The 25,976-nt window shown below is 38.2% G+C and overlaps 1 protein-coding gene across 7 annotated transcripts in view; it reads left to right on the top strand.

The window, feature by feature from the left end:
• The window catches only part of RALYL (RALY RNA binding protein like), a 310,011-nt gene that overhangs the window by 244,018 nt on the left and 40,017 nt on the right, over positions 1-25,976 (top strand). For all 7 annotated transcript variants that reach the window (XM_060775546.2, XM_060775547.2, XM_060775545.2 and 4 more), the window contains 2 exons: positions 10,555-10,630; positions 16,854-16,886. In XM_060775546.2, coding sequence (XP_060631529.2) covers positions 10,555-10,630; positions 16,854-16,886 — 109 coding nt within the window. The remainder of the gene's footprint in view (positions 1-10,554; positions 10,631-16,853; positions 16,887-25,976) is intronic.

The raw sequence follows: 25,976 nt of genomic DNA, 5'->3' as shown, positions 1-25,976 counted from the left end.
GGGGGCATGCTTGTCTTCTGCTGCTTTGTAAACTAGGACTCAGAGGAATTAGTTCAAATTATAGAAAAGGAGATTGCACCTGAACATTAGGAAGAACTTCCCGACCATGAGAGCTTTTCAACAGTGGAAATCTCTGCCTCATAGTGTGGTGGAGGGTTTTTGGAGGCTTTTAAACAGAGGCTGGATGGCCATCTGTCAGGGGTGATGGCTTCTGTCAGGAGTTCATATCAGCATGAAATTCCCTGTTTTATGGGAGAAAGGGCTCTTTATTTATTTATTTATTTATTTATTTATTTATTTATTTACTATATTTATACCCTGCCCTTCTCACCCCGAAGGGGATTCAGGGTGGCTTACAAACTACAGCAAAAATCCAATGCTGCATCATGCACATAACAATGAACATACCATATAAAATTATAAAACAATTAAAACAGTAATACAGATTAAAAGCTTACAAGTCCCACATCATGATTTTCAGACATCATAGATTTCCCATAGTTGTTATACAGAATCCTAGGTTAGAATGATATAGTAACTAAAGCCCTCCCTCCCTCACCCTCCCTAGCAAGCAGTCACCCGATTCCCTCCCCCTCTCCTTGACACAACCTAAATTCCTGATAAAATATGGTCTTATGGATTATCATGAGGTAAGGTGGTACAAAGTGCTACTGTGCGAAGATATGAGGTTAAGAGTACAAGGTGCCAAGATTTTAAAGCAGTTAACCATACAGTGAAGGGGTGTCAATATTGTGTACTGGAACTTAACTAACAACAATTAATTCTGTTATAAATCAAAATAGCAAAATAGCAAAAATACAATGACCAGAACCCAATCAGAAGAACTTGCTGGAGATGTTCCAGCCTCAGTTTTTATAGCTGCCTCTCCTGGAGTGGGTTAGTCACTCCCAGCTGGAAATGGCCTGGGGTTGCAGTCTTCCTCATGAGGAGCCCCAAAGCCAGGAGCAGGAGAGCTTGCTGGAGATGTTCCGGCCTCTTCTATCGCAGCCACTGTGGCTTCTTCACTCCTGTTAGAGAGCCCAATACCTTATTGCGGTGAAGTGGTCTCCTCAGAAACAAAAAAAACATGTAGACGCAAAGCTGTTTGTTCCAACTGGAAGGCTTTTCTTTCTCAAGTTGCAGTAATAGTACAAATACTAACACAGTATGTACAAACACTCTTTTTCCTATCTCCATCCTTCAACCCTTATCAACTCAACATAGGGTTGCTACAAACTTATAGGCAACAGTCTAGCACTCAGCTAGCACACTCCAATTACAGTGAACCTGTGGTTAATCCTGAGACATTGATTCTCTTAGCACTTAAAGGAATGCTGAGGAACATACAAATCCTGACCCCTTCCAGGTCAGTGGTGTGGTGAACCTTCTCTGGGATTTATTCCATGCATTAAAGAAGCTATCCAGGATGCCACTAGGTTTGATATCTTGGATAGTTTCTTTAACATCTAAAATAAATCCCACAGTGCATTTACTCCTGTTATGGATATTCAGATTTTAACCCAGTCCTTGAACCACCCAGCAAGGAAACTTCCATTTGTGTTGACTATATTTATGTCCATTGACTCACTCAGTCCTTTATCATACAATTAAAAACCCAAGATAAATATTTATAATCATTACATGAGCAGTGGCAACAAACTGCCCAGCATACAGTTCCACACAAAAGGATACAATTTCAAAGAAATGTGTTACATAAACTTCTTTCTTATTTTGTTTAGATGTAACTTAAATCTAATGTGAGGGGATTTGAATTACCAATCAACATTCAACTTCCAGAAGAAGCAATTGATGATGCAGGGCTGACCCTAAATCTCATGAAATAACTATGACTACAAACTAGATGCAGTACCGATGTTGACATCCATTGCCCTCTTCTAGTTTATATTCCATCTGAAATGACAGGAAGACTTTCTGTTTGTGTCTCCTTCCCTCCCTGCCTCTTTCTATATGACATTTCTATTAAGAAAAGCACAATCAATGATGTTTGTTCAGCACCTCGGAAACAGCTTCTGTTGATGTCATCTCTTAGATAACAAGGCAGTTGCACAGGTTTCTAGTTCAAAATGGAACTGGCCACTACTATTGTGATTGATTGCATGTTGGGAGGCGTAATGATAGACTGAATCCATCTCTTGCTGAACAGTAACGTGAAGCTGAAATAGTTTATGTTAGCATCATATGACACACTGCTCGTGTTAATTTTTCCCATCACCAAAACATATTGAGAGTATACCAATATTATAACCAAGGTCTGATCATGTTTTATTTTCCTATGTTTGTTTTAAAACAGAGCTGTATATTTCTTGTGTAGCTTCTTGCAGTTCCTCTGGACATATGGTTAGGAGAGGAATGATGGAAAAATCCAAAGTGTCAGATGTCATATTACACCCAAAGCTATAGTGACAGGCTGGGACAAACTTTTTGATCTTCTCTTGGGTTCATGAGGATGGAAAATCCTATGTGTAAATGCAGATGCTTTGGCTGTCTATTACTCAGGATACAATCCATTGAACTCACTGAAAAATTCTAAATGGCAGGGTTGAAAACTTGGAGAGCTTCTACCAAAGTAAACAGCACGACGTTTGCTTCATTTGAGTGCCTTCCCAAAATGAGCTGTCTACTCATCTACCTTTCAGTCCCTTCCCCAACAGAAATATCTACTCCCTGCAGAAAGCTTCCTGAAATGTTATACTGATTTTGTTTGTTGTTTATGAGGATGGGAAGATAAGCATTTACTCGGAAGAAGATATATCACAAAAGGCAGGGTATAAATACTTGTCTCAGCATTTGAATACTAAAGAAATTTATCTTCTATTTATTGACATATCCAGGCCATTATCACACAATGAAAATCCAAGGTAGATATTTATAATTGTTACATAAACAATAGCAAAAATACCCAGCATGCAGTTCAACACAAAAGGACATAATCTACATAGATGCACGCAGAGAGATACATACTGTGCCGGATTGCCTCAGTCAAGCTACTTACCAAATTGATTTCTGTTTCTATATATAAGGAACCTATGTGTACTGGAATTTCTTGGGGTAGAAGGAATCATACTGGCAAAATTAAGAATGATGTTTTGCCTAATGGTTTGGGTCTTGTGGCAGCATTCAATAGGACAGATTATCAAAACTATTTTTATTTCCTCTGCTGTTCAAGTCATGGCTTTTATGGTTCACAAAAGTTAACATTCACAATAGCTGTCATCTGTGGCTTCTATTTCCACAAGGAAAGGGGAGAATACAAATTGTTTCTATGTTATTGTGAAAAGTATTGTGTCATTGTATGACAACACAAACAAGGCAGACATTTGAGCAATAACTGTTAACCTGAATGTGTTGTCAGTTCCAGAAAAGTGTCGTCCTTTTAGCTCTTAAAATGTTTTTGGTAAGAGCTTGTAACATCTTGAAAATGTGCACAAATGACTAGAACTCTTCCTGCCTTCCCCATTCCCTTTTGAATTCACAGAATTCTTCTATCGAGTCAATGGGAAGCAAAGCCAGTAGCTCTACTCAGAGATGATATTAAGGAAAAATACCTTCAGTGGAGACATGGTTATTTTTTAAGAAAATGTCTTCTGTTACTAATGAATTGTGTTAATTTGGGGCTTGATCAGGATCCACAAATTAAAAATTTTGGAGTCCATTGAGGGGGGATCCTAGAACAAGCCCCATCAATTACCAAGGGCTCACTGCAGTTCAAAAGATTTTCTCATGTTAATGAAAGCCCAACACTAAATACGGGAGATGTTTTTGTCTTCTGTTTCCATTGAAGCCCACAATCGACAGGAAGGGATTGTCAAGGTCACCATTGCTGAAAACTCTTTGGATTTATACCAGTGTTAGACTTTTTGTGGAGATTGTGCTAATGCAGCACCCCATTATGCAACATTTCCACAACTGGATAGAGTTGCTAGCTACTCTGTCCTTTTCTGGACCACAAACAGGAGAGCTCTGCTTTACCATTGTTTTATTTGGTGGATCTCTTGCATCTTTGTCCCACATATTAAAGAGAAACTCTGACAATGTTTCTCAAGGTTGAATGTACACCTTCCTACTCAGAGAAGAAGCCAAAGGTGTGATTGCAGAAACACATGCAATTTGCTAGACAAAGAAGATTATTACTTACAGGGCATTTTACAGCAAGCTCCTCACATCTCGTGGCTAGACAAAGGGATGAGAGAATAGATATCCACTGGTTTTCAACAGAAAGTGTTTGATCCCTATGTTTCCTGCTATACTCAGTTGTTCAATTGAGGAGTCCACCATGTCTTCTCTACCTTATTGGACACTGTCAACCCAAGTGACCCATTTAATCCCTCATGCCTAGTTTGGATTGTGCCATAAAAACTGAATTATGCAGGAATCTATAACATTTCTTTTTGATGATATGCATTACATCATTTCCCTCTATTACACAGTTATATAAGATTGCTCAGATAGTGATGTCAGGATTTTGCAAATCATGAATGGAGGAATATTGACAGAAATTACCATTCCAAATTCCCTCTTCCACCTGTGGGTCTGAAGGGCCAGCAAACCACCCTGAATTGTGAAAGAAGTGCTGAAGAATGGAGAATCACTGAAATGGGGCACAGTTTAACCAGACCTTAACAGGGAAGATGTCCCCACCCAATTTTGGTTGTTTTCTTCCTAATCTCTCAGAATCTGTGGAACTATTAAGTACTCTCAGAACTGCAGGTAGCATCTTTCTCAAAGATGGCCATTGCAAGATTCTTCCAGACAGATTCTATCTACTCAAGATGTCCATTGCATCCTACACTGGGACTCCCCTTGCTGAGCCATGCTTGAACAGCAAGGTCTACCTGAGTTCTGTTGTATCTTGCATTATTGACTTTGACTTTGATTCCACTAATTCTATTTTGCCCTTGGATTGTTCCTCAGCCCTGGCTTCCTTTATAAGATGCTAGCTCCTCATACCTTTGTATACAAACCAACCTTCACTTTCAAACCCTATTTCATGGGATTTTTTGTAAGTTAAGTTAACTTCAGGAGAAGAGGTGAGGTGAGAAAGCTCTGTGAACTTCTTACCATTCTTGTTTCTTACTTGAATTACACAGCATCTGCTTACCAGTTCTCTCCACAGTAGGAGGCACCTCCTTTTAAAAACTATTAACATTCTTCTGTGACATTGCATCATATGAAAGGTTACACATTTCTTATTTATTTATAGGTAGGAAATGTAATTTTTAAAATTACAGTTAAATGTACCATAATTAAATGATAATTTGTGAACCACTTGATCTGTACTTTTATTGCAAAATCTTAGTGTCTTTAACAGTTGGGGGGGGGGGGGTTTAAGTCACAGTACTCCTTCACTAAAATCCCTGAAGGCATCCTATTCTGTCTGACTTTGAAAACTAAACAGGATCAGCCCTAGTTAACACTTAGATGGAAGATCACCAAGGAATGCCAGGTGATTGTAGGCTATATTTCAGAGGAAGGAGCTAGCAAAACTACCTCTGAGCACTCCTTGCCTGAGAAAACCCTACCAAGTCCATGAGGTCTCTATAGGTTGACACTCGGCCCCCTCCCTTGAGGGGTAGAAGGTCTCTGAGGTCTTCAGGTTATGCCGTCTGGGCTTCGCGTACCCCCATCACTCAATCCGGCTGGGGAGGGGTTGCTCAACCTGGTCGCTCAAATGTGTTGCCTCACTGAGAGCTTCATTGAGGTGCTCCTGCCACCATGCTGTCCCATCGGAAGTCTCAGATTGAGAGCTGTCTTGATGGTATGGACACATGTACGCACATGTATCTGGAGACATGATGTTCATAACAGAAAGGCCTTGCCTGTTATCACCCACTTGCAGTGAATGGGTTGTGTGTCCTCACACAAGGTCTCAGAGGTGTTCTCAACTGGGTCCTGTGGTAATAGTCCATTCCTAAAGCAGATTGAACCTTGACTGATCATCCATATGGACTGAACTTTATTAGGTTTATATCCCTGCAAGCATAGACAAATTTCAGACTGATGCCAACTGCATTTCAGCCAGGATGCATGGCTGGCAAATACCTTGGGTAAGAGCTAGGCTTATGTGATCTAGAGATATTCTTTACATATTTAGCACCCACAGGTCTCTGTTACCTAAATGGAGCTCCAACCTATATAAGGTTTTTAAATCATAAACGGAACTTAGAACTAAGTATAGAAATTGACTTAATGGCCTTTGTGATCTCTTCCAACCCTGTGATCCTATAATTCGATTGACTATATGGCAGCAGAATGATATAAGAAATTGCCACTGTCATCTAATAAATTATATACTTTCATTTTTTTTAAAAAAAAAGTTAAGGTTTTTAGGAAGGACAGGATAAACTCAAAGGCAAATTAAGTTTGCCCAGATAGCTCTGGTCTTCTTCTTCTTCTTCTTCTTTTTTGGAACAATGCTTTTTCCTATGCTACTTGGTTTTCAGAAATGTTCTTCATATTGAGAGTAACTCCATCGCATTATTCAGTTTTACATATAGAAGTCTATAAATGCCGAACCATAAGAAATAAACATCAAAATAGCACTGACATGTTGCTAAAAGGCATGAAGCTAAAGTATCTAAGAGTATAGTGAACTGACCAAAAATCTGTTAATGGAAAAGAATAACCAAGGAGGAAATTATGGAGATTAATGCAACAGCCCCAGTTATGTTTTTCCCCAAGTTAAATTCATAAATATTGATTCCCCCTCCCAGCATATAGCCTAGCTTTTGAAGAGTGCGTGGTGAAAAATCAGTGACCTTAAAATTGTCATATTAACATATTGTGGGAAAATGTAATTATATAATAAAAGGTCACAAGATGAAATTCCCAATGTAATTGCAATATACAATCTCAAAATCCAGACGGAAGGTCTGCGCAGGTAATAATATCCCAGAAATTTCTTGCAGTGGTAAGAGAACTGCCACTGGTTATTATTTTCTCTTTTAAAGAGATAGTTTTGAAAGCATCTCAGCTATATAGTCAAAACTGCAGAAGGAGGTTTGACCTTTTGTTTAATAACACATTTCTTTTAAAATTGCAGGCTATTGTACAGGAAATGATAAAAAGCCAACCTTCAAAATCTCATGACTGTGTTGTTTTATTCAGACAAATATCCCTATACATGAAACATCTCACTGGATTTTTCCCAAGGTAGAGTGACATAAAAGTCAAGAGTTGCAAAAATCAAATGTGTCCTACATTTAGAAATAATCCATACCTGTGGTTTTGTAGAATAAAAAGCAGTAGTTCAACCTTGTCAGCAAAGACATGAGCACAGCTGTGAAAAGGACTAAGCTCAAAATGTTAATAGTAGGGTTCTCAGATTGTCAGACCTGGGGTGCATCTACACAGTAGAATTAATGTAGTTTGATACCACTTTAACCACCATGGCTCAATGCTATGGAATTATGGTAGTTTTAGACTTATAAAGTCTTTAGATATTTGCACTATTCCTTGCCCAGCCCTTTTATAGCTTGGTTATGCCCATTTTAGAAATCTTGATGATTGTTTTTGTTGAACCTAGTCTGATGGAGCTCCAATGTAATCTGTTCTACCTAGCAGTAACCTGCCAACCGAGCAGTTGAAAAACATGCATATGTGAGTAGATGAATAGGCACGGTTTCGGTAGGAAAAGGCAAGGAGACACTGCAAACAATCTTGCCGGCCACATGACCAGGAGTTGACAATGCCGGCTCCTCAGCTTGAAAATGAAGAAAAGCACCTCCCCAGAGCCAGAGATGAGCACCGCCTCCAGAAGCTGGAAATGAAAGGAGAAGCCTTTGCCTTTGTGTTGTTGTAGGTTTTTTTCGGGCTATGGTCATATAGCCCAAAAAAACCTTACAACTACCCAGTGATTCCAGCCATGAAAGCCTTTGACAATACAGCTTTTGCCTTTGTTTGGGTGTCCCATTGTATATGATGGTAAAGGCATTGAATGTTTGCCTATGGATGTAAATGCTGTAATCCGCTCTGAGTCCCCTAGGGGAGAAAGGCAGAATATAAATAAAGTGTATTATTATTGGGTTGTTGTAGGTTTTTGGGGCTATATGGCCATGTTCTAGAAGCATTCTCTCCTGATGTTTTGCCTGCATCTGTGGCATGCATCCTCAGAGGTTGTGAGGTCTGAGGATGCCTGGCATAGATGCAGGCGAAACATCAGGAGAGAATGCTTCTAGAACATGGCCATATAGCCCGAAAAACCTACAACAGCCCAGTGTTTCCAGCCATGGAAGCCTTCGACAACGTGTTGTTGTTGTTGTTGTTGTTATTCTATTTTGTTATGACTTGTTTGTTTTATTTTATGATGTTCCTATTTTAATATGTTTTGTTTTATGGATTGTTTTTGCTTTTATGTTTTGTGGACTTGTGTCCCACATATAAGCCACCCTGAATCCCTTTGGGAAATGGTGGCAGGGTATAATAATAAAGTAGTAGTAGTAGTAGTAGTAGTAGTAGTAGTTGGAAGCCTTTTTGTCAAAGGGTACATCTCCCTCACTCACTACAGTTTCTATGACTCCATGGCATTGAACCATGGCAGCTAAAGTGATATCAAACTGTATTAATTCTACAGCATAGATGGAGCCCTGGACTTTCTTCTCCAATTTGCAAGGCAGGAAAGAATCTCAGTGCAAGAGTAGTGTATTGAAATGTTTATTTCATTCCTTCAGCATGGGAAGCTACATTAGATTTGCCACCTTCTGAGTTTGTATTCTTGTGAGCCACTTGAGGTGGGAACTGTACAAAGGAGCCACTGTGGTACAGTAGTTAAGACTTTGAACCATGGTTGAGGAAACTTCTTTCCATATAAAGTGAAATAGCCACTTGCCAGTGGTAAGCTCAGGTTCATCTCTCTCTAGTGACAACGGTTATTGGATAACTTTGGTACAACCTATTTCTGTCTTGTCCTATAGAGGTTTTGAAAATGAAATGAGATGGAGGAGAACTATCTATGGAGCCTTACGAAGATCAGTAGGATATTAATGTAATATTTTGTGGGTTTTTTAAAAAATCATTAAATGGGGCTCCACAGATTGCATTTGGTCATCATTAGCTATGCAGACAGAGGTGGCATGCTGAGCACACATCTGGCATCTAGTTAAGATGCAGGACCCACACAGGGAAGCAGCCATGAGAAGATGCTTCACAGCTGTCTCTGTGTCAGTTTTGCTGCATTTCCTTTCTTAGTTTTGGCTTTCTTTGCAATAAGAGAGGGAGATTCCAGTGCCACACATAATGCTGGGTACAGGCATCACCTCCTTTAAAATGGTTGTCAATTAGCTATCCTTTCCCAGAAGAAGAGGTGGTTATGACTGGTTTTTTTGTATTGCTGCATTTTGCTATTAGTAAAGTGGTTATTACCACCACTTTAATGGAGGCCACCATGAGTATTTAGTTAATCCTTTCCGCATACACGAGTCTGTGTGATAGGAATGTACAATGCAGTTAAGATGATTAGTTGCCTTTTAGTACCATAAAGTTAATGGAACTAAATTGGCTTAAACCCAAGTACTTTGGCTTAAGTGGTTTATGATTTGAACAGTGTGTATATTAAAGCATCGATTCACCCATTGTAAAATGGTTCTAATCCATTTGAAGTGTTATATGATTTCTTTTGCAATTCAGCCTCAAGAACATTCACAGTCTATTCAGAGTGCAAGGGAAAGAGTAGAAAATGAAGCAAGGAAAACGATCAACTAAAGACAAAAGTGGAAATTTAAGATAGGTGGAGGAAGAAGAAAAAGTGAATGCAAGATTCACATTGCAGAACTATGGCTCAATTTAGTTCCATGTTTTGTTTACCCTGTTGATAGTGGTTGATGTTAGTCTCTCAGAAAAGATTTTGAAAAGGCAATGGGAGAGGAAAGTCCTCAATTTAGAGAGGCATTCCTGTATAAATTTCAACAAAGAAAAATTGAAATCTCCTTATGAAAAGAAGGAGCCCTGGCTCATTGTCAGGACATAAGGTTTTCACAGAAACGGTTTCAAGTTTACATACCAGCTTTTTCATATGAGGCTGAAAAAGATGCTTGTTGCAAACCATGGAGAGCTTCTACCAGTCAGTACTAAACTAGATGATCCAGTCATTTGACTTTGTGTAAGATTCCTGAATGTTTGCCTTGGTGTAAGCCTGATTCCTGAATGTTTAACTGCCTAGATTCCATGCTTGTCATCTCATTAAAAGGATCAGAGAAGAGATTATGAGAATGGCCTTTGCACTTTTGTCAGAGAAATAAAATGGTACTATCTGCTTTAAAACTACTGCCTAATGGCCCTGTTAATGAGAAGGAAAGAAGTTAAGACTTGTTGAAAGGATGAGTTTGGCAGAAAAAAATATATAAAAGAGCCAGGGAGGCAGAATATTGGCCGTGTGGTTTTTATAGACTCATTTACAGGCAGTGAAAAGCAGATTCAAATTTTTATGTATATGTTCCTCCCTCAAAATTGATTTCATTTTGCAGAGTGTTCTTTGTGCTCTCTGTTGTTTTTTTCTGTCTCAGAACACTAATTCAAGGTATGCAATATGTTTGTTTTCAGACATCAACATGGCAGGAGAACCAAAACCATACAGACCTAAGCCAGGAAACAAGCGGCCACTTTCAGCTCTATACAGGTAGGCTGATCTGCACATTACTATACTCAGGAACAGCCTCTGTGAATTTGGGGACACATTCCCTATGACAGGTGAATGAATGCAATTCACTTACTTGAGTATCTTTCTGACAAGAAACCTCTTTTCCAGCCATGTCAAGGAAACAAATAGTTCCAGATCTATCACCCAGTTCATTAGGTGCTGCAGCTGACCTCAGTTGAGGATCTTCATCCTGACTTCCATTCATTCTGGAATGAACATGTCTGGAACATGATCTTACCTAGAATCAATATGTTTTGATTTATTGTGAAAGCAAAAAAAAAAGCCTCTCACTAAAAATCAAGATGACTAAACTGAGACTATTATACTTTGGACATACCATGAGTCTTGAGAAGGCAAGACTCATTACAAAAAAGTAGAAAACGGTAGGAAAAGAAGAAGATTGTATCACAGGTGGATACAATTAAGATACAATTAAGAAAGTCGCCACCTTGAGTTTGCAAGACTTGAGCTGCTGTTGATAAGCAAGGTGACTGTAAGGTATCTCCTTCCTAGAAATACCATGCATCCGCAGTGACTTGATGACAATTAACAACAGAAAAAACAAACAAATAGAATTTGTAAAACTGGGTATAAGACTCCCACTGCATCATCCTAGTCTCAGAACCATTTGTTCTTGTTCTTGGTACACTTGTCCTCAGTGTAGCTTTTCTAATTTTAAACTCTTGCTAATAGTCTCTCTTCACTAAGGAAAGAGTTGGTAATTTAGAAATATCTCTCTTTTCAGTAAGGCAAGAGATGTTGGATTACCCAAGGGTTTCTCATCCCTGTAAGAGGCTATAGTTATTAGTGTTATAAAGGAATAAATAGCCTTAAATCAGGTGTTCCACATACTTTCATATGAATGGGACTGATTAATAAACTGATTTTTAGTGCCACCCTTTTTTAGCTTGGAAAAGTACGAAGGTACTCAAACAAGAAATTGCAGTGCAACCCCAGATGTCCATGGATGAGGTCAACTATCTAGATCAGGGGTCCTCAAATTAAGGCCCAAGGGCCGGATGTGGCCCTCCAAGGTCATTTACCTGGCCCTCGCTCAGGGTCAACCTAAGTCTGAAACGACTTGAAAGCACACAACAATCCTATCACATCAGCCAAAACAGGCCCACATTTCTCACTGAAATACTAATAAGTTTATATTTGTTAAAATTGTTCTTCATTTTAATTATTGTATTGTTTTAAAGTATTTTTGCACTACAAATAAGATATGTGCAGTGTGCATAAGAATTCATTCATTTTTTTTTTCAAATTATAATCCGACCCTCCAACTGTTTGAGGGACTGTGACCAGGCCCTCTGTTTAAAAAGTTTGAAGACCCCTGATCTAGATCCATGTCAGTCTGGTTTCCAGTGTGGTCTGTTAAATGAGGCCCTTGATCAATTTGGTCGTGGATTTATTCCAAGGAACGATGCAGCTCACTAATCCTCCTCTTCCTATTTGCACAATTACCTCACTTATGGAATTCACTCCCCGGGGAAATTAGATCAGCAACATCCCTCCTTTCCTTTAGAAGGAAATTAAAAACATGGATTTGGGGCCAGGCGTTTGGACAATCTGGCAGATAAATAAAGGACTACGATGACAGATAGGAATAGACAATGTGGAATGAAGTATGGACTCTGAGTTGCAAATCTGAGTTGGCGAACGCTGAGCATGAAATTGGTTTATTTATTGTGATATATATATATTGATTGTTTTAATTGTTTTAATTGTTATAACTGTTTAATTGCTGTTTTTATACGTTTTTGTATTATTGTGTAGGCATCAAATTGTGCCTGTTTGTAAGCCGCCCTGAGTCCCCCCTCGAGGGTTGAGAAGGGTGGGGTAGAAGTACACGAAATAATAATAGTAAATAAATAATAATTAAACATTCCACCCATTAGCCATTATTACTATGACTAAGTTACTGTTAATTTGTACACTCTTCTGAATACGATATTGGTCTAACCCTTTCTCTATCCTTCAAATATGAGGGTATTCCAGGAAAAAGAGAATCATAAATTGTTGTTTGTTTGTGGTCTTCTAAATCAATTTATGGCAATCCTATCTTAGGCTTTGCTCTTCCACCAGTGAAATCATGAGACAACATCATGGGTTAATTATATGCAACTTTTATTATATGCTGCCAATCAATTTCTGTGTGATCTACCAACCAAATTTAAGGATTTAAACATAAACTTGAACTTGTACATGAACTTGCTATGTCCTAACGTGAGGCAGTGGCAAGACAAAGGCAAGACACCACAGCCCCTGGATGCAACCTACATGTTGCTCCCAAGGGGACCCATAAGGTAAACGGGTGGAGGATTCAGCTTCGATCTCCTCCTATGGTGCACACTGATAGATGCCTGTACCTATTACACATTTGAAGCCTATTTAGGACCTCCTTTCCCAATTTGCCATGGATTAATAGTGTAGGGTAAGTGAAAAACACTCCCAGAACCTAAGGGGGGAGAAATTCCTACCCGGCTGCAGTGGTGACGTACAGTGTACTTATGAAGTACACTGTAGAGGAGGCGGGTGGGTCGGTCAGCATCACCAAGAGAGTGAAGTGGGTGGGGAGCACGCTCTGGCTGACCCTGCCCATAACAAGTCTCAGACAGGACTTCTTTGCCTCTCTCTTCACTCGAAAGGAGCAAAGCGCTTCCCCACCCTCATGCTGAGGACAGGAAAGGAATTTCCTGGCAAAATTTGGAAGAGGTTTGCTATTTCCTTCCTCTGGAGCTCAGAAATTGTGACTTGCCCAAGGTCATCCAGTGAATTTCAATGGCTGAATGAAAATTTGAAACCCTAGTTTCCTGAAGTTCTAGTACAGCACTTAAGCCATGGTATCACATTGCCTCCTACATCATAAATATGAGGTGCATTTTATCAGCAGAGTAACACCACATTGTTAGTTCCTTGCAAAGATTAGCAAGGTTTTAAAGGATAAGAATGAAAAAAAACTCTATCTTGCAGATTTCTAAGAGAAGCAGCCTTCTTTTGTTTCTGATTACAAATGGTACTAACTAGCTGTTTGCATTAATACTGTCAACACCATTTTGCTAAGCTGGATCTGATGGGCTCATTACAGTTTGTCGATGTGTAATGACTTTGGCACAATTCCTTTGATGCAGGGTATAAAAAGGTCATCTGGCATCAGATCATTATTGATACTGTTAGAAGAGCAGTACTTAAAGATGACAGTTGGGCATATATTTCCCCACACCATCACTGTTGATCTCAGTGCTCAGTGCTTTATCCGTATTGATCTGATTCAGTAAAAGGCATCAAGTAAGCAAATCTGTTGTTTTCTCCCAAACAGCTGCCAAATGTTATATTCTTCAAGTGCAAAAGTTCAGATCACAAAATAAAATAAGGCACGCCAGGGTGAAACGTTGGTCACAACTATGCTTTCTTTCTAAAATACTCATACATATATTTGAAAAGCTAGATGGCCAAAAGAAGGGCAAATTATGAGATTAAATTGGTACAGGGTGAAAGAAATAAGGACATTGTGCTCATAGGAATTTTGGGAGTCCCCATTGGCTCAATGGGTTAAACCCTTGTGCCAGCAGGATTGCTGCCTGACAGGTCAGCAGTTCAAATCCTGAGAGAGTGGGTTGAGCTCCCTCTGTCAGCTCCAGCTCTCCATGCAGGGATATGAGAGAAGCCTACAACAAGGATGCAAAAAAAAATTTAAACATCCAGATGTCCCCTGGGCAATGTTCTTGCAGATGGCCAATTCTCTCACAACAGAAGCGACAAGTCACTTGTGACTTAGGGAAAAAAGCCCCATGAAATATTCCTTCAATCCCTATAGCATTGCAGAAAGTAAGACACAGAAAGCCAGTCACACTTGGAGCTGTTTTATTTGCTGTGTCTGCATTCCCTTGGTAATGTTGGTGTACTCCCTATCTTGAGATGCCCCAAATTGTTAAGTTTCTGCATTGCTAAAAATTTGGAAACAAGCAGTGCTAGTTTGTTCTTTATCTGTGAAGTTGCAGTTTTTCAATAATGTTAATTTGTGAAATAATTGACCTAATAGTCAATTAGAAGTATATTACAGTATACACACTTTTCCTAGCCACAGTAGTCTATGTGGATTAAAATGCAATACCATTCTTCATGAGGAATCAGCCTGAACAATTTTGGTGGCTGATTTGTAGTCCAATAACATACGTACATGTATACAAAAATATTCCTGCCTAGGCAGTGTTGCAATTTTAACACCTTTATTTTAGCTTTATTACATCGAGTTACTCATTTAAATAGAAATCCATTGGAAGGGCAATAGATAATTGCTTTCCTCTATTGCCTGAAACACTTTAAAGTAATTTACTGTTATCACCACAAATCACCTAAAACCATTTAGTCAAATACAGTGAGAGAGGGTCAAATTCAGGGCAGTCGTATTTTCAGCAAATTGAATCTCAGTTCTTGAGAATGGATTTCAAACAGGTTTTTAATTGCAATGCTTTATCCACAGGCCATCACACACACAAAACTTTTTCCCCCTTGGAGAAGCAGATATCCAATTATATCTTGTATCAGAATATTGATGTCTTACCTCTTCTCTTGGTTATAAAACTTTAAAACTCTCAGCTTGCTTCTCTTAGACTCCATTATGGATAGAAATATTAATTTTGTCTTTTATTTGTTTCCTCCATTTCCTTTGGTACAATCAAATATAGACCTCCCCTCCCATTTTATAGCAACCCTCCAATGGGGTTTTAGCCTGTTTCATTTTTTTTTAAAGTCTGACTCACTGAGTTTCATGACTGCGGAAAGTTGAGCCTGAGTTTGTCCTGTCAGAAGTCTAATATCTACTTACAAATCTCAATCTTTTGGGTACATGTATGTACGGCATTGAATTTTGCCTTTATAATGTGGGAAACCACTTTAAGTTCCCTTAGGGCAGTGTTTCTCAACCTGGGGGTTGGGACCCCTGGCAAGGGGAGATTGCAAGGGGGTGTTAGAGGGGCTACCAAAGACCATCAGAAAACACAGTCTTTTTAGTTGCTCATGGGGGTTCTATGTGAGAAGTTTGGCCCAATTCTCTCATTGGTGGAGTTCAGAATGCTCTTTGATTGTAGGTGAACTATAAATCCCAACAACTACAATTCCCAAATGTCAAGGTTTATTTTCCCCAAACTCCACCAGTGTTCACATTTGGTCATATTGAATATTCGTGCCAAGTTTGGTCCAGATCCATCATTGTTCGAGTCCACAGTGCTCTCTGAATGTAGGTGAACTACAACTCCAAAACTCAAGGTCAATGCCCACTAAACCCTTCCAGCATTTTCTGTTAGTCATGGGAGTTCTGTGTGCCAAGTTTGGTTCAATTCCATCATTGGTTTAGTTCAGAATGCTCTTTGATAGGTGAACTATAATCCCAGCAACTACAATTTCCAAATGATAAAATCAATCCCCCCGCCCAATCCCACCAGTATTCAAATTTAGGTGTATTGGATATTTGTGCCAAATTTGGTCTAGTGAATGAAATACTGCATATCTGCATATCAGATATTTACATTACAATTCACAACAGTAGCAAAATTACAGTTATGAAGTAGCAGCTGATATAATTTTATGGTTGGGGGTTACCACAACATGAGGAACTGTATTAAGAGCTCATGGCATCAGGAAGGTTGAGAACCACTGCCTTAGGGGGAGAAAAGTGGTATATAAATGTAGTAAATAAATAAATATTAAATCAGTTCAATAATAAACAAGGTTTTCTGCTTGGGAGAGATCTTGCTTTTTGGCAACAGTTTGGACAGGCCTTGTGTTTCCTGGTTGTCCTAGCAACATTAGAAATATTTTAAAAGTATACACAAATTATCTCAATCTCGACAAGAAAGAGTATATGACTGTGGAAAAAATGGTCAATTCTCTCTGTGGCCTACACTGGCATCTAATTGAGCGTTTTTTCAGGGTGAGGAGTAATTAGTTGCCATATTACCTTGTTGTAACAAAAATAAGAAATATTTTCATATTTAAGGTACTATAGCCTGTCATAGACTATATCCAAAAGGTTCTTACACTTTGTTGGAAGTGGAAGATTATTGTATATGCTGCTCCATTCACTTTCCAAGCCACCTAAGTGTGTACATAATTTCCAATGAGATAGGCTGCAATCAAATGTGCACATTGTGCAGTGTTTTTAAATGCATAAACAATGTCAATGTTATTTATATTGCAGACTTGAATCAAAGGAGCCTTTCCTGTCTGTTGGGTAAGAACCTTTTCTTTAGAAAAGTACTTCTCACTGGCTACTTAGTTCTCTTCACAACTTTTTTGTCAACAGTTTGGGATTTTATTTCTAGACTTTCATTTTTGCATACTTTATGCTGGGATTTTATGTATATGCATGAAGCACTTAAATTGAACATTATTCTCAAATTATACTCAGCTGTATGTAAATTCTATTTTCAATTATTTGTTTGCTAAATGTGTCGGTCCTATCATAGAGCAGTTCTAGTTCATTTATCAGTCACTTGTTTGCATTGCCTGCAGTGTAAAAAAAAATAATGCTGGCCAGATGTTTTCTTAAATTTATTGGAAATGAAAAGTATTCTACCCTCTTACAATGTCATTAACTTTCATTAACCATAAACATGTCAGATGCATCTTCTAGCTTTTATTTCCCATTCTGTGGACTTAAAACATTAACATGGATATATCCTTCATAATGAAAGAAGTCAATAGAGCATGGGATCATTTTCTCTTCTCTTGGTTGGTTGTATTATTGTCTACTTTGTCTATTTCCTTGTCTTCATCCTACATCTCTTGCCTAAAGCTATTTTGTGTTCGTTTTTTCACAGAGTTGAGGAAAATAACATTTTAAATGTCTACTCCCAGTCTCTGTGATTTGTAGTCCCCCATAAAATTAACTTACACACACACACACACACACACACACACAAAACATAAGCATATATATGTACACTACCCTTTTGATCAAGCCTTTTTTTTTCCGGTGCGCAAGTATCAACTCAAACAACAAGCCCCGAACATTTGTCCTACCCTCCCATTGCTTGTTCTATGGTTCAACTCTTGCTGGTGGTAGTTGCCTCTTTAATTTCAATGGAGAATGAAAAGAATTGTCTTCTTTATATAGAGAGACCAGGGATGGGCACTGTGTGGTCTTTAAGATGTTATTGGATAGCAATTCCTGTGATTCATCACTGTTAGCTATAGTGATTATTGCTGATAAGAGTCCAGTCCAGAAAAAGCTGAAAGCTCACAGGTTGCTTTTTGCTTTTGTTATTGTTTTCATTGTTGTTGTGTGCCTTTTGGTATTGTTTCCAATTCATGGTGGCTCCAAAGTAGATTTATCACAGTAAGATTTATTAGAAGAGGTTTGCAGTTGCTTTTATCTTAAGCTGAGGGAGTGTGATTTACTCAGATTTTCTGTCTCAGCAGAGATTCAAATAAAGGTCTTCTGGAATTCTAGTTGAAAGTCCCAACCACTATACTATGCTGGCGTACAGATTGATTAGCCCTGAATGATAAAAGCCCACACATTTATGGTCTCTACCATAGCAACTCCAGACATTATGCTTGGCCATAATGGCTTATTTGCTTAACCTGTTACAGCTGTGCATATCACTTAGATATATTCTATCCATACATGTTATACCATTATGAGAAATACAAGCATCCATGCAGACATAATTTCAGATTGCCTTGTGATAAATCACTGCGGTCAGACGTAGTCTGTAATTATAGTTTCTACCAGTTTACATAAGATAGGTTTGTTCTCCATTACCCTGGACACTAATTTCATTCTGTCACACAGCAAAACATAAAATCAGCAAAGTAAGTGAAAGAAATCTATATGATGGAGCAAATTTTAGGTCATTTTTAAATTTTAGACTGCCAAATTCCTGTAAAACAAGCATATTTTTAAAAAATAGTTTTTATTATCCTCAGTTTGGAGGTGGCCTACTAGCAACCAGGCGAGTTATGGAGGTGTATCCACACTACACCATTATAGCACTTTAATGCCACTTCAATTGTTATGGTTCCATTCTATGGAATCTTGAGATTCGGTGTCTCTTGCTAAGATTTTTTATTCTATAGGGCAGAGAATCAAACCACATCTTTCTAGCAGGAAAATCTCAGTCACCTTTTTATAAAATTTTGTTGAACTATCGAGCAAAAGTGATTAAATGATTTCATGCTAAGAGACTGACTTTTTTTCAAATAATAGACAATTTTACTAAAAGGCTGCAACATGCAAGGGTTTTTTTCTGTATCTGGAGAACATGACAACAGTCTCAGATGTATGAATCACTCTATCAATTCATTAGATCAGAAATTGCGAGAGATGCTCTTCCATTGATACATTTCACAGGTCTTCACGAGAGATCATGAACAGTACAAGAATGAGAAGATTTTAATTTGGGGTGATGGCTCAGAGGGGATGCTGCTGAAGTTCTTTCTTATGTAACTTTCCAATGTTATCCCCCCCCCCCCCCATGACATCTTCCATCTCTATTCATTGGGAGAAGGAGGCAGAAAGATTATGCAGCTGCAACTTATCTTTAGATTACTATCTCTAGAAACTGTCTGTTTAGAACAGTGGTTCCCAACCTGTAGTCCATGGACCACCAGTGGTCCGCAAGAACTAAAATATAGTTTGGCGCCCCATTGTTACTACATTGATACAATGAGAGTGACTGGTCTCGCAAAACCCTTTTATAGTCCTACTATAAGGGTTAAAGATGGTTTTCTGTGGGTGAGCAGATGGCGACTACTGGATGGCATATGTTCTATATCAGAAACTAGAGCTGATATGGTCTATTCAATGCAATTTTCTGAATCAGTACCCCAAATAACCAAATCAAATCTAAAGTTGATCAAGAACGGATTCGTAACCTTTTTGGTACTAATGTTGGAGAGTGGTCCCTAGTGAAGTCGTCCCTGGTTAAAAAAAAAGTTGGGGACCACTGATTTTGAAGCACTCACAGGATGTCATTTTTGCATTGGTTTTCTGTAGAATGAATGCTTGCAGGTGGCTATGCATTGTGTAATAGTTGGTCGAATCTGCCATATATTGAGGGCCTTCCCTGCTTAACCATGAAACTGTGCCAGGTATTGATCCTTGCATTCTGGAATCACCCCACACTTTCAAGATAATTAGGAGGCGTGTAATGAAGGAGGTGTCCTCAGAAATCTGGCTAGACATAGTCTGAACTGGCCTTGGCAAAAGCACCACTGTACTAATAGAATAGGTCTCCTCTGCAAATCATCTTCTGAGCAACAGATGCTTTCAATATACTACAGTGGGTTTTCAGTGGAAAGGCTGAGCCAAGGATACTAAAACATTCATATTTGGTTGGAAATATAAGAAGTCTGCAATTAAGAACAGAGGTGGAGTGGGAGTTTTTATATATGCATTTTAGCTGCTGACGAAGACATCAAAATAGCTGAATAATAATGGTTTTTTAAAAAGCATTAACAGATAAACTGGAAAATAAATGAAAAGTATGTAAAATATAAATTAAAAATATTGTTCCTGTCTCCATTGTCTTGCTTTTCTTTCTTTAGTACCAGGTATTAAAGTAGATGTCAAATACAGGCTTAGGTCTTTCTGCTTTTTTTAATGAGTCTTAAAATACTGTGAAATATTTTCAATCTAAAGTTATTTTTGTAAAACGTAGAATTTTTGTTTTTATTCCTCCTAACAATACATACATTTGATTTGTTGTTGAAGTAACTTGTTGGTATTGTCATTTCCATTCTTATATCGCTATCTCTGCTTCAGTGTGAAATGTTTTACCCTGTTAGAGGATTTTACCAAAAAAAAAAAAAAAAACGATTAGGTATGAGAACTATTCAGTAAGATGTATGTGTTTTATATTTTTAATTGGAATATTGTTGTTTTTAAATGTTGTAAACCGCAATGAGTCGCCGTTTTAGGCTGAGATATTAGCGGTATACAAGTGTACTAAATAAATAAATAAATAAATAAATAAAATAAGAGTTTTGTTCTAAGCATAGTCATTGTGAGACCAGCCTCAGCCCTGTATATAAGTAAGATTAGAGGTGGAAAAGTAATGTGTATTGATTTTAAAACAGATTTATCCAAACTAGCTTGCAAGAATACTAAGGAAACATGCCTTTCTTTTCATTGGGCAGAATCTTTATTAGACTCTTTTCTTTTCCTTTCTTTCTTTCTTTCTTTCTTTTCTTTGCATTATATGCAAATAAATTTGGAAAACTAAATGTTACTTTGGAAAAGTGGACAGAATATGTTTTAGTCAATATGGGAAATATGTACAAAACTGTATATTAAAATAAAAAGTTCAACCCCACTCAGTTGAACAACTTTTGGCCAGTTTCCAATCTCCCCTATTTGGACAAAGTCCTGGAACATGTGGTGGTCTTGCAAATTCAGGTGTTCTTGGAAGAAACTGATTTTCTAGACCCATCACAGTCTGGCTTTTAGGCCGGGACATGGAACTGAAACAGCCTTTGTCTCCTTGGTGGATGATGTACATCAGGAGTTTGACAGGGGAAGTGTATCCTTGTTGATTCTCTTCGACCTCTCAGTGGCCTTCAATACCATTACCCATGATATCCTTCTTAGATGCCTTGCCAGAATGGGGCTTGGAGGCACTGTTTTGCAGTGGCTTCAGTCCTTCTTGGAGGATCATTCTCAGAAGGAGTTGTTGGGGAACACCTGCTTGGCCCTGGAACCATTAAGAACCCCATAGGTCCCGCAGGGCTCGATATTGCCCACCATGGATTATGGATTAATGTAATTAAGCACTTTATATGTTTTAATTTGTTTTATTCTGTGTGCTCATATGTTTTAACATCTACTTGAAGCCACTGGGGGACATCATCCAGAATTTGGTAGTTCAATGACATCAATAAGAAGATGATGTCTATCACTCTTTTCCACCTACTGCTAAAGAGGCTATTCAAGTCCTGGACTGGTGCTTAGTGTCAATGATTGTCTGGATGAGGATGAACAAATTGAAACTAAACCCAGACAAGACGGAGGTACTCCTGGTCAGTTGTAAGGCCGAACAGGGTATAGCGTTACATTCTGTATTGGATGGGCTTGCACTCCCTCTAAAGATGCAGGTTCACAGCTTGGGAGTTCTCCTGGACTCATCACTGAGCCTGGAACCCCAGGTTTCGGAGGTAGCCAGGGGAGCTTTTGTACAATTAAAACTTATGGCCAGTTGCACATGTAGCTTGGGAAGACAGACTTGACCACAGTAGTCCATGCTCTTTTACATCTCACATAGACTACTGCAACACACTATGTGGGGTTGCCTTTGGAGACAGCCCGGAAGCTTCAATGGGCAGCAGCCAGATTCCTTACTGGAGCAATGTACAGTGAGCATACAACTGTTGCGTGGCTCCACTGGCTGCCGGTTTGCTACCTGGCCGAATTCAAAGTGCTGGCTTTGGCCTGTAAAGACCTAAACGGTTCTGGTCCAACTTACCTATCCGAACACATCTCCCCTTATGAGCCAACTAGAGCTTTAAGATCTGCTAGGAAGGCCCCGAGCTGGATTCCCCACTCTTTGCAAGCACAATTAGTGGGGATGAGAGATAGGAGCTTCTCAGTGACGGCCCCTCGGGTGTGGAACTCCCTCCCCAGCTACATCAGGCAGACTCAATCCTTTCTGGTCTTCAGGGAAAAAAAATAAAGACCTGGTTCTGTAAGCAGGTATTTGGAGAATAAGACATTACGGATTTCAATATAGTCTGGATAAGGATTATGAACAAGGATTATGGATTAATGTAATCAAGTAATTTATATGTTTTAATTTGTTTTATTCTATGTGCTCATGTGTTTTAACTGTTTTATAGTTGGATGGGATATGTTTTTATTGTTATGTTCATATGCAGCATTGAATTTTGCCAGTGTCTGTAAGTCACCTTGAGTCCTGCAGAGTGAGAAAGAAGCAAATAAGTAAATAAATAAATAACTTGCCTCTACTTTAGAAAACTGTTCTTGGTCTGGTAGATATATATTCAGTCTTATTCTTGATGAATGAACACAGCTAGTCCACCACTGGCTAATAATGTGGCAATGCAAGTGTATGTTATGCTTTATCACAAGGAAGGGGAGATGAAACTGCTGTTTTGAATGGCACGCAAATACATGAAGATCATTTTAGACATATTCTTTGTGGGAAGATCCATTGTGAAGACACAGTTTTCCTGTGTCTCAACTTACATTCATTTGCTAAAATGCTTAAAGAAAGAACTTGATGAAGCATCCGTGAAGGAGAACACATATGTATTCATTAGAAGCTCATAAGATCCTGTAAAAGGCCTTTAATTCAAAGAGGATTTACTCTTTGTATGTAAGTGAGATGCCACTGTGTTTGACATCCTAGCTCTGTCCAGCCCATTTGTTTCTGTTCAGTTTATAAACTCTTTTTCTTAATTATATGCTGATTAACTTTTACTCTTATATTTTATTAGTATTGGTTAATCTGACATCTTTGTTCTGTATAGCTTAATATATACATTTTAATAGTGTATTATATTTTACAAGGTCATGCTGGCTACGTGACCTTGGAGATGTCTATGGGCAATGCTGGCTCTTTGGGTTAGAAGTGGAGATGAGCACCACCCCCCAGAATCAGACTTGACCAGACTTAATGTCAAGGGGAAACCTTTACTTATATTTTTCCCATGTGTTTTAACCATGTTATGCCCTGGTCCCAAGCTGTGAGGAGAGGCAAGTAACAAATAACAATTATCATTATCTTAATGATCATGATCATCATCATCATCATCATCATCAGAGTATTTTGTTTTTGAAGACTTAAAGCAGGGCGTTCATGTTTAGCTGTTGCTTGCGGTAAACACTTATACATGTTCGGAAAGCCAAATGGAGTTAATATTTAAAAAAACTATATAACATATAAATAATATTGTGCATGTTTGGTATAACAAGTAATCGCTTTTATAAATGTTTTCAAAACATAGTCTCAATAAATGTTATTTAAGTGTTTAAAGAGATATTTGGGGAGATATTTTATTTGGAGAGAGGTTCTTATACCTCCATGATGTTTGAAGGATGAGTGAGTGGCATGCATTTTGTTTAGGGTCGTTGGCATTGAAAGAAGAAAAGAGATGGAGCAGGTCAATTGGAAAACCTAGTGGCACATGACATCAGCAACCATTCTGTAGTGCAGCTTTTCCCAATCCAACAATATTAATCTCTATCCTTCTCCCACTTTATACCTAAAGTTACGCTTAACCAAACACACCTACAGTAAGTATCTTTAATCATTAACATGTGGTTCCTGTCTCTTCTAGGAAAACACTTCATATATAATGTTCACAAAATCTGCCACAAAGACAGGCATCTTCAACTAATTGAAAATATTTTAAAATAAAAGAATTCCTTGGTTGTGACAATCTAATAAAGGGAGCTTTTACTGTCTACAGAGCAGATTAGGGTTTTATTTTTAAATCCACATAGGGGGAAATAATTCCATGGCATGTTTGCAATTTAATTAATATAATCATGCTCCCTTTTTATTATTTTGTAAAAGGGCTATTACAAGTGTCATTATTACTAATGAAAGCCTCTAATTTATTTTGCTCCGTGTTTTGGCTGAATCAAAATTATTTAAGCCTTTTGAAGTTTTAGTTAATTTATAGAACCATGGAATCATAGAGTTGGAAGAGACTTTGTGGGCCATCCAGTCCAACCTCCTGCCAAGAAGCAGGAAAATCACATTCAAAGCACCCCCAAAAGAGGGCCATCCAGCCTCTGTTTAAAAGTCCCCAAAGATGGAGCCTCCACCACACTCCAGGGCAGAGAGTTCCATTGCTGAACAACTCTCACAGTTAAAATATTTTAACTGAGAGAGCTTATGTGACCTTAATGAGCAAAATACTGTTTAGAAAAAATATAATAGGGCAGATTCTGGAAATGGAGGGTGGACCAATCCCATTTTCTTCCATTAGATGACAATGCTGCATGTGCCATATACTGTCGTAACACCTTCTAACTACCCTTATGTCTTCAGGTACACCGAGAAAGGTTGCTCTTGTGTCCTCAGTTGAAATCAAATTCACATTTTGCAAAATCAGATTCACATTCTGCCAAGCTCAGCAACAAGGAAGGGAAAACTCCCTTTGAACAAATCTTGCCAAGTAAATCTTGTGATAGGTTTTCCTGAGTCACCATAAGTCAGAATAAACTTGAAGGCTCAAAGCAACAAATGTGATCTTTTCATTTGCCTCAGGTGGCAGAGTACATCAGTTGCATCAACAGTAGTTGTATCTTGCCCATATTTCATCATATTGCAGTATCTAAAGAAAAGAGATGTAATTTTTCACTTGCTGTGTGCCATGCCAATGAAATCATCTTTCCCTACAGATGTTAGCCCTACTGATAATTTGAGCTTTTTGATATAAATGGCATATTCTGAGCTTTACAGGCACACGAGAGACTGTAGACTGGGTGAAATTTTTAGTCTTACTAGTATAGTAAGACTAGGATAGTAAGACTAGGATATGTCTTAGGTGGAATATCTATATGTCGATTCCAGTTCATGAAACACCAGTGTTTTTACTAAATTATGGATGGATTGGGATATTACGCAGGAGGAAAAGGGTAGATTGTAGTTTTAACTGATAATATTAATGGTGTTAGCATTTCAGGGGAATTTGAATGGAGCTTCTATTTCAGAGTCTTCCCCAAGAGCCTTTAGTTGTGCTTCTGTTCATTTAAGCAATGAGCTAATATAGAATAAGGCATTTAGCAATAGACAGCTGTCATGTTGTGGATTTTTTTTCAAGTTACAAGTTAGAATTGTATCCCAGTGTAAATAACCACTACTTCATAAAATATACTCATCTTCTCCCAGATCAATATTTCAGAGCAAATAGTAAAGTATACATTCATGTGCTTAAAGTGTTTTCAAATTTTCAGTCACATAGAGGTTGTACTTGTCCAAACTGGTGATTAAACTCAGGGGTATTATCTATGATGTTGACATGGAAGGTGTGGTGTAGATTTCTTTTCCAGTGGTTAGCATTGAGCCAGGTGTTCTGCCACAATATATTTCACCCATAAATTTGTGTAGAATGCCTTTAAAACTACAATACTTTTTCTTACAATACTCTAGGTGGCACCAAGAGTAGCTGTATCCACATCTAGATGAATCTACAATTTCCCGATTGTAGTATTTATTTTTATTAATTCTATAAAATAAAATAATGTGTTTAATCCTGTCCTTTTGCAAAAATTTCAGGACAGCATACAATCAATTTTGGGTAAACTGTGTAAATTATTCTTATTGATTTAATTTGTTTTAAACAGACTAAA

The sequence above is a fragment of the Anolis sagrei genome, chromosome 4, assembly GCF_037176765.1.
Source record: "Anolis sagrei isolate rAnoSag1 chromosome 4, rAnoSag1.mat, whole genome shotgun sequence".
In the NCBI taxonomy this organism is placed as follows: domain Eukaryota; kingdom Metazoa; phylum Chordata; class Lepidosauria; order Squamata; family Dactyloidae; genus Anolis; species Anolis sagrei.
The sequence above is the reverse complement of the archived record's forward strand: the minus strand, read 5'-3'. Positions and strand labels throughout refer to the sequence as shown.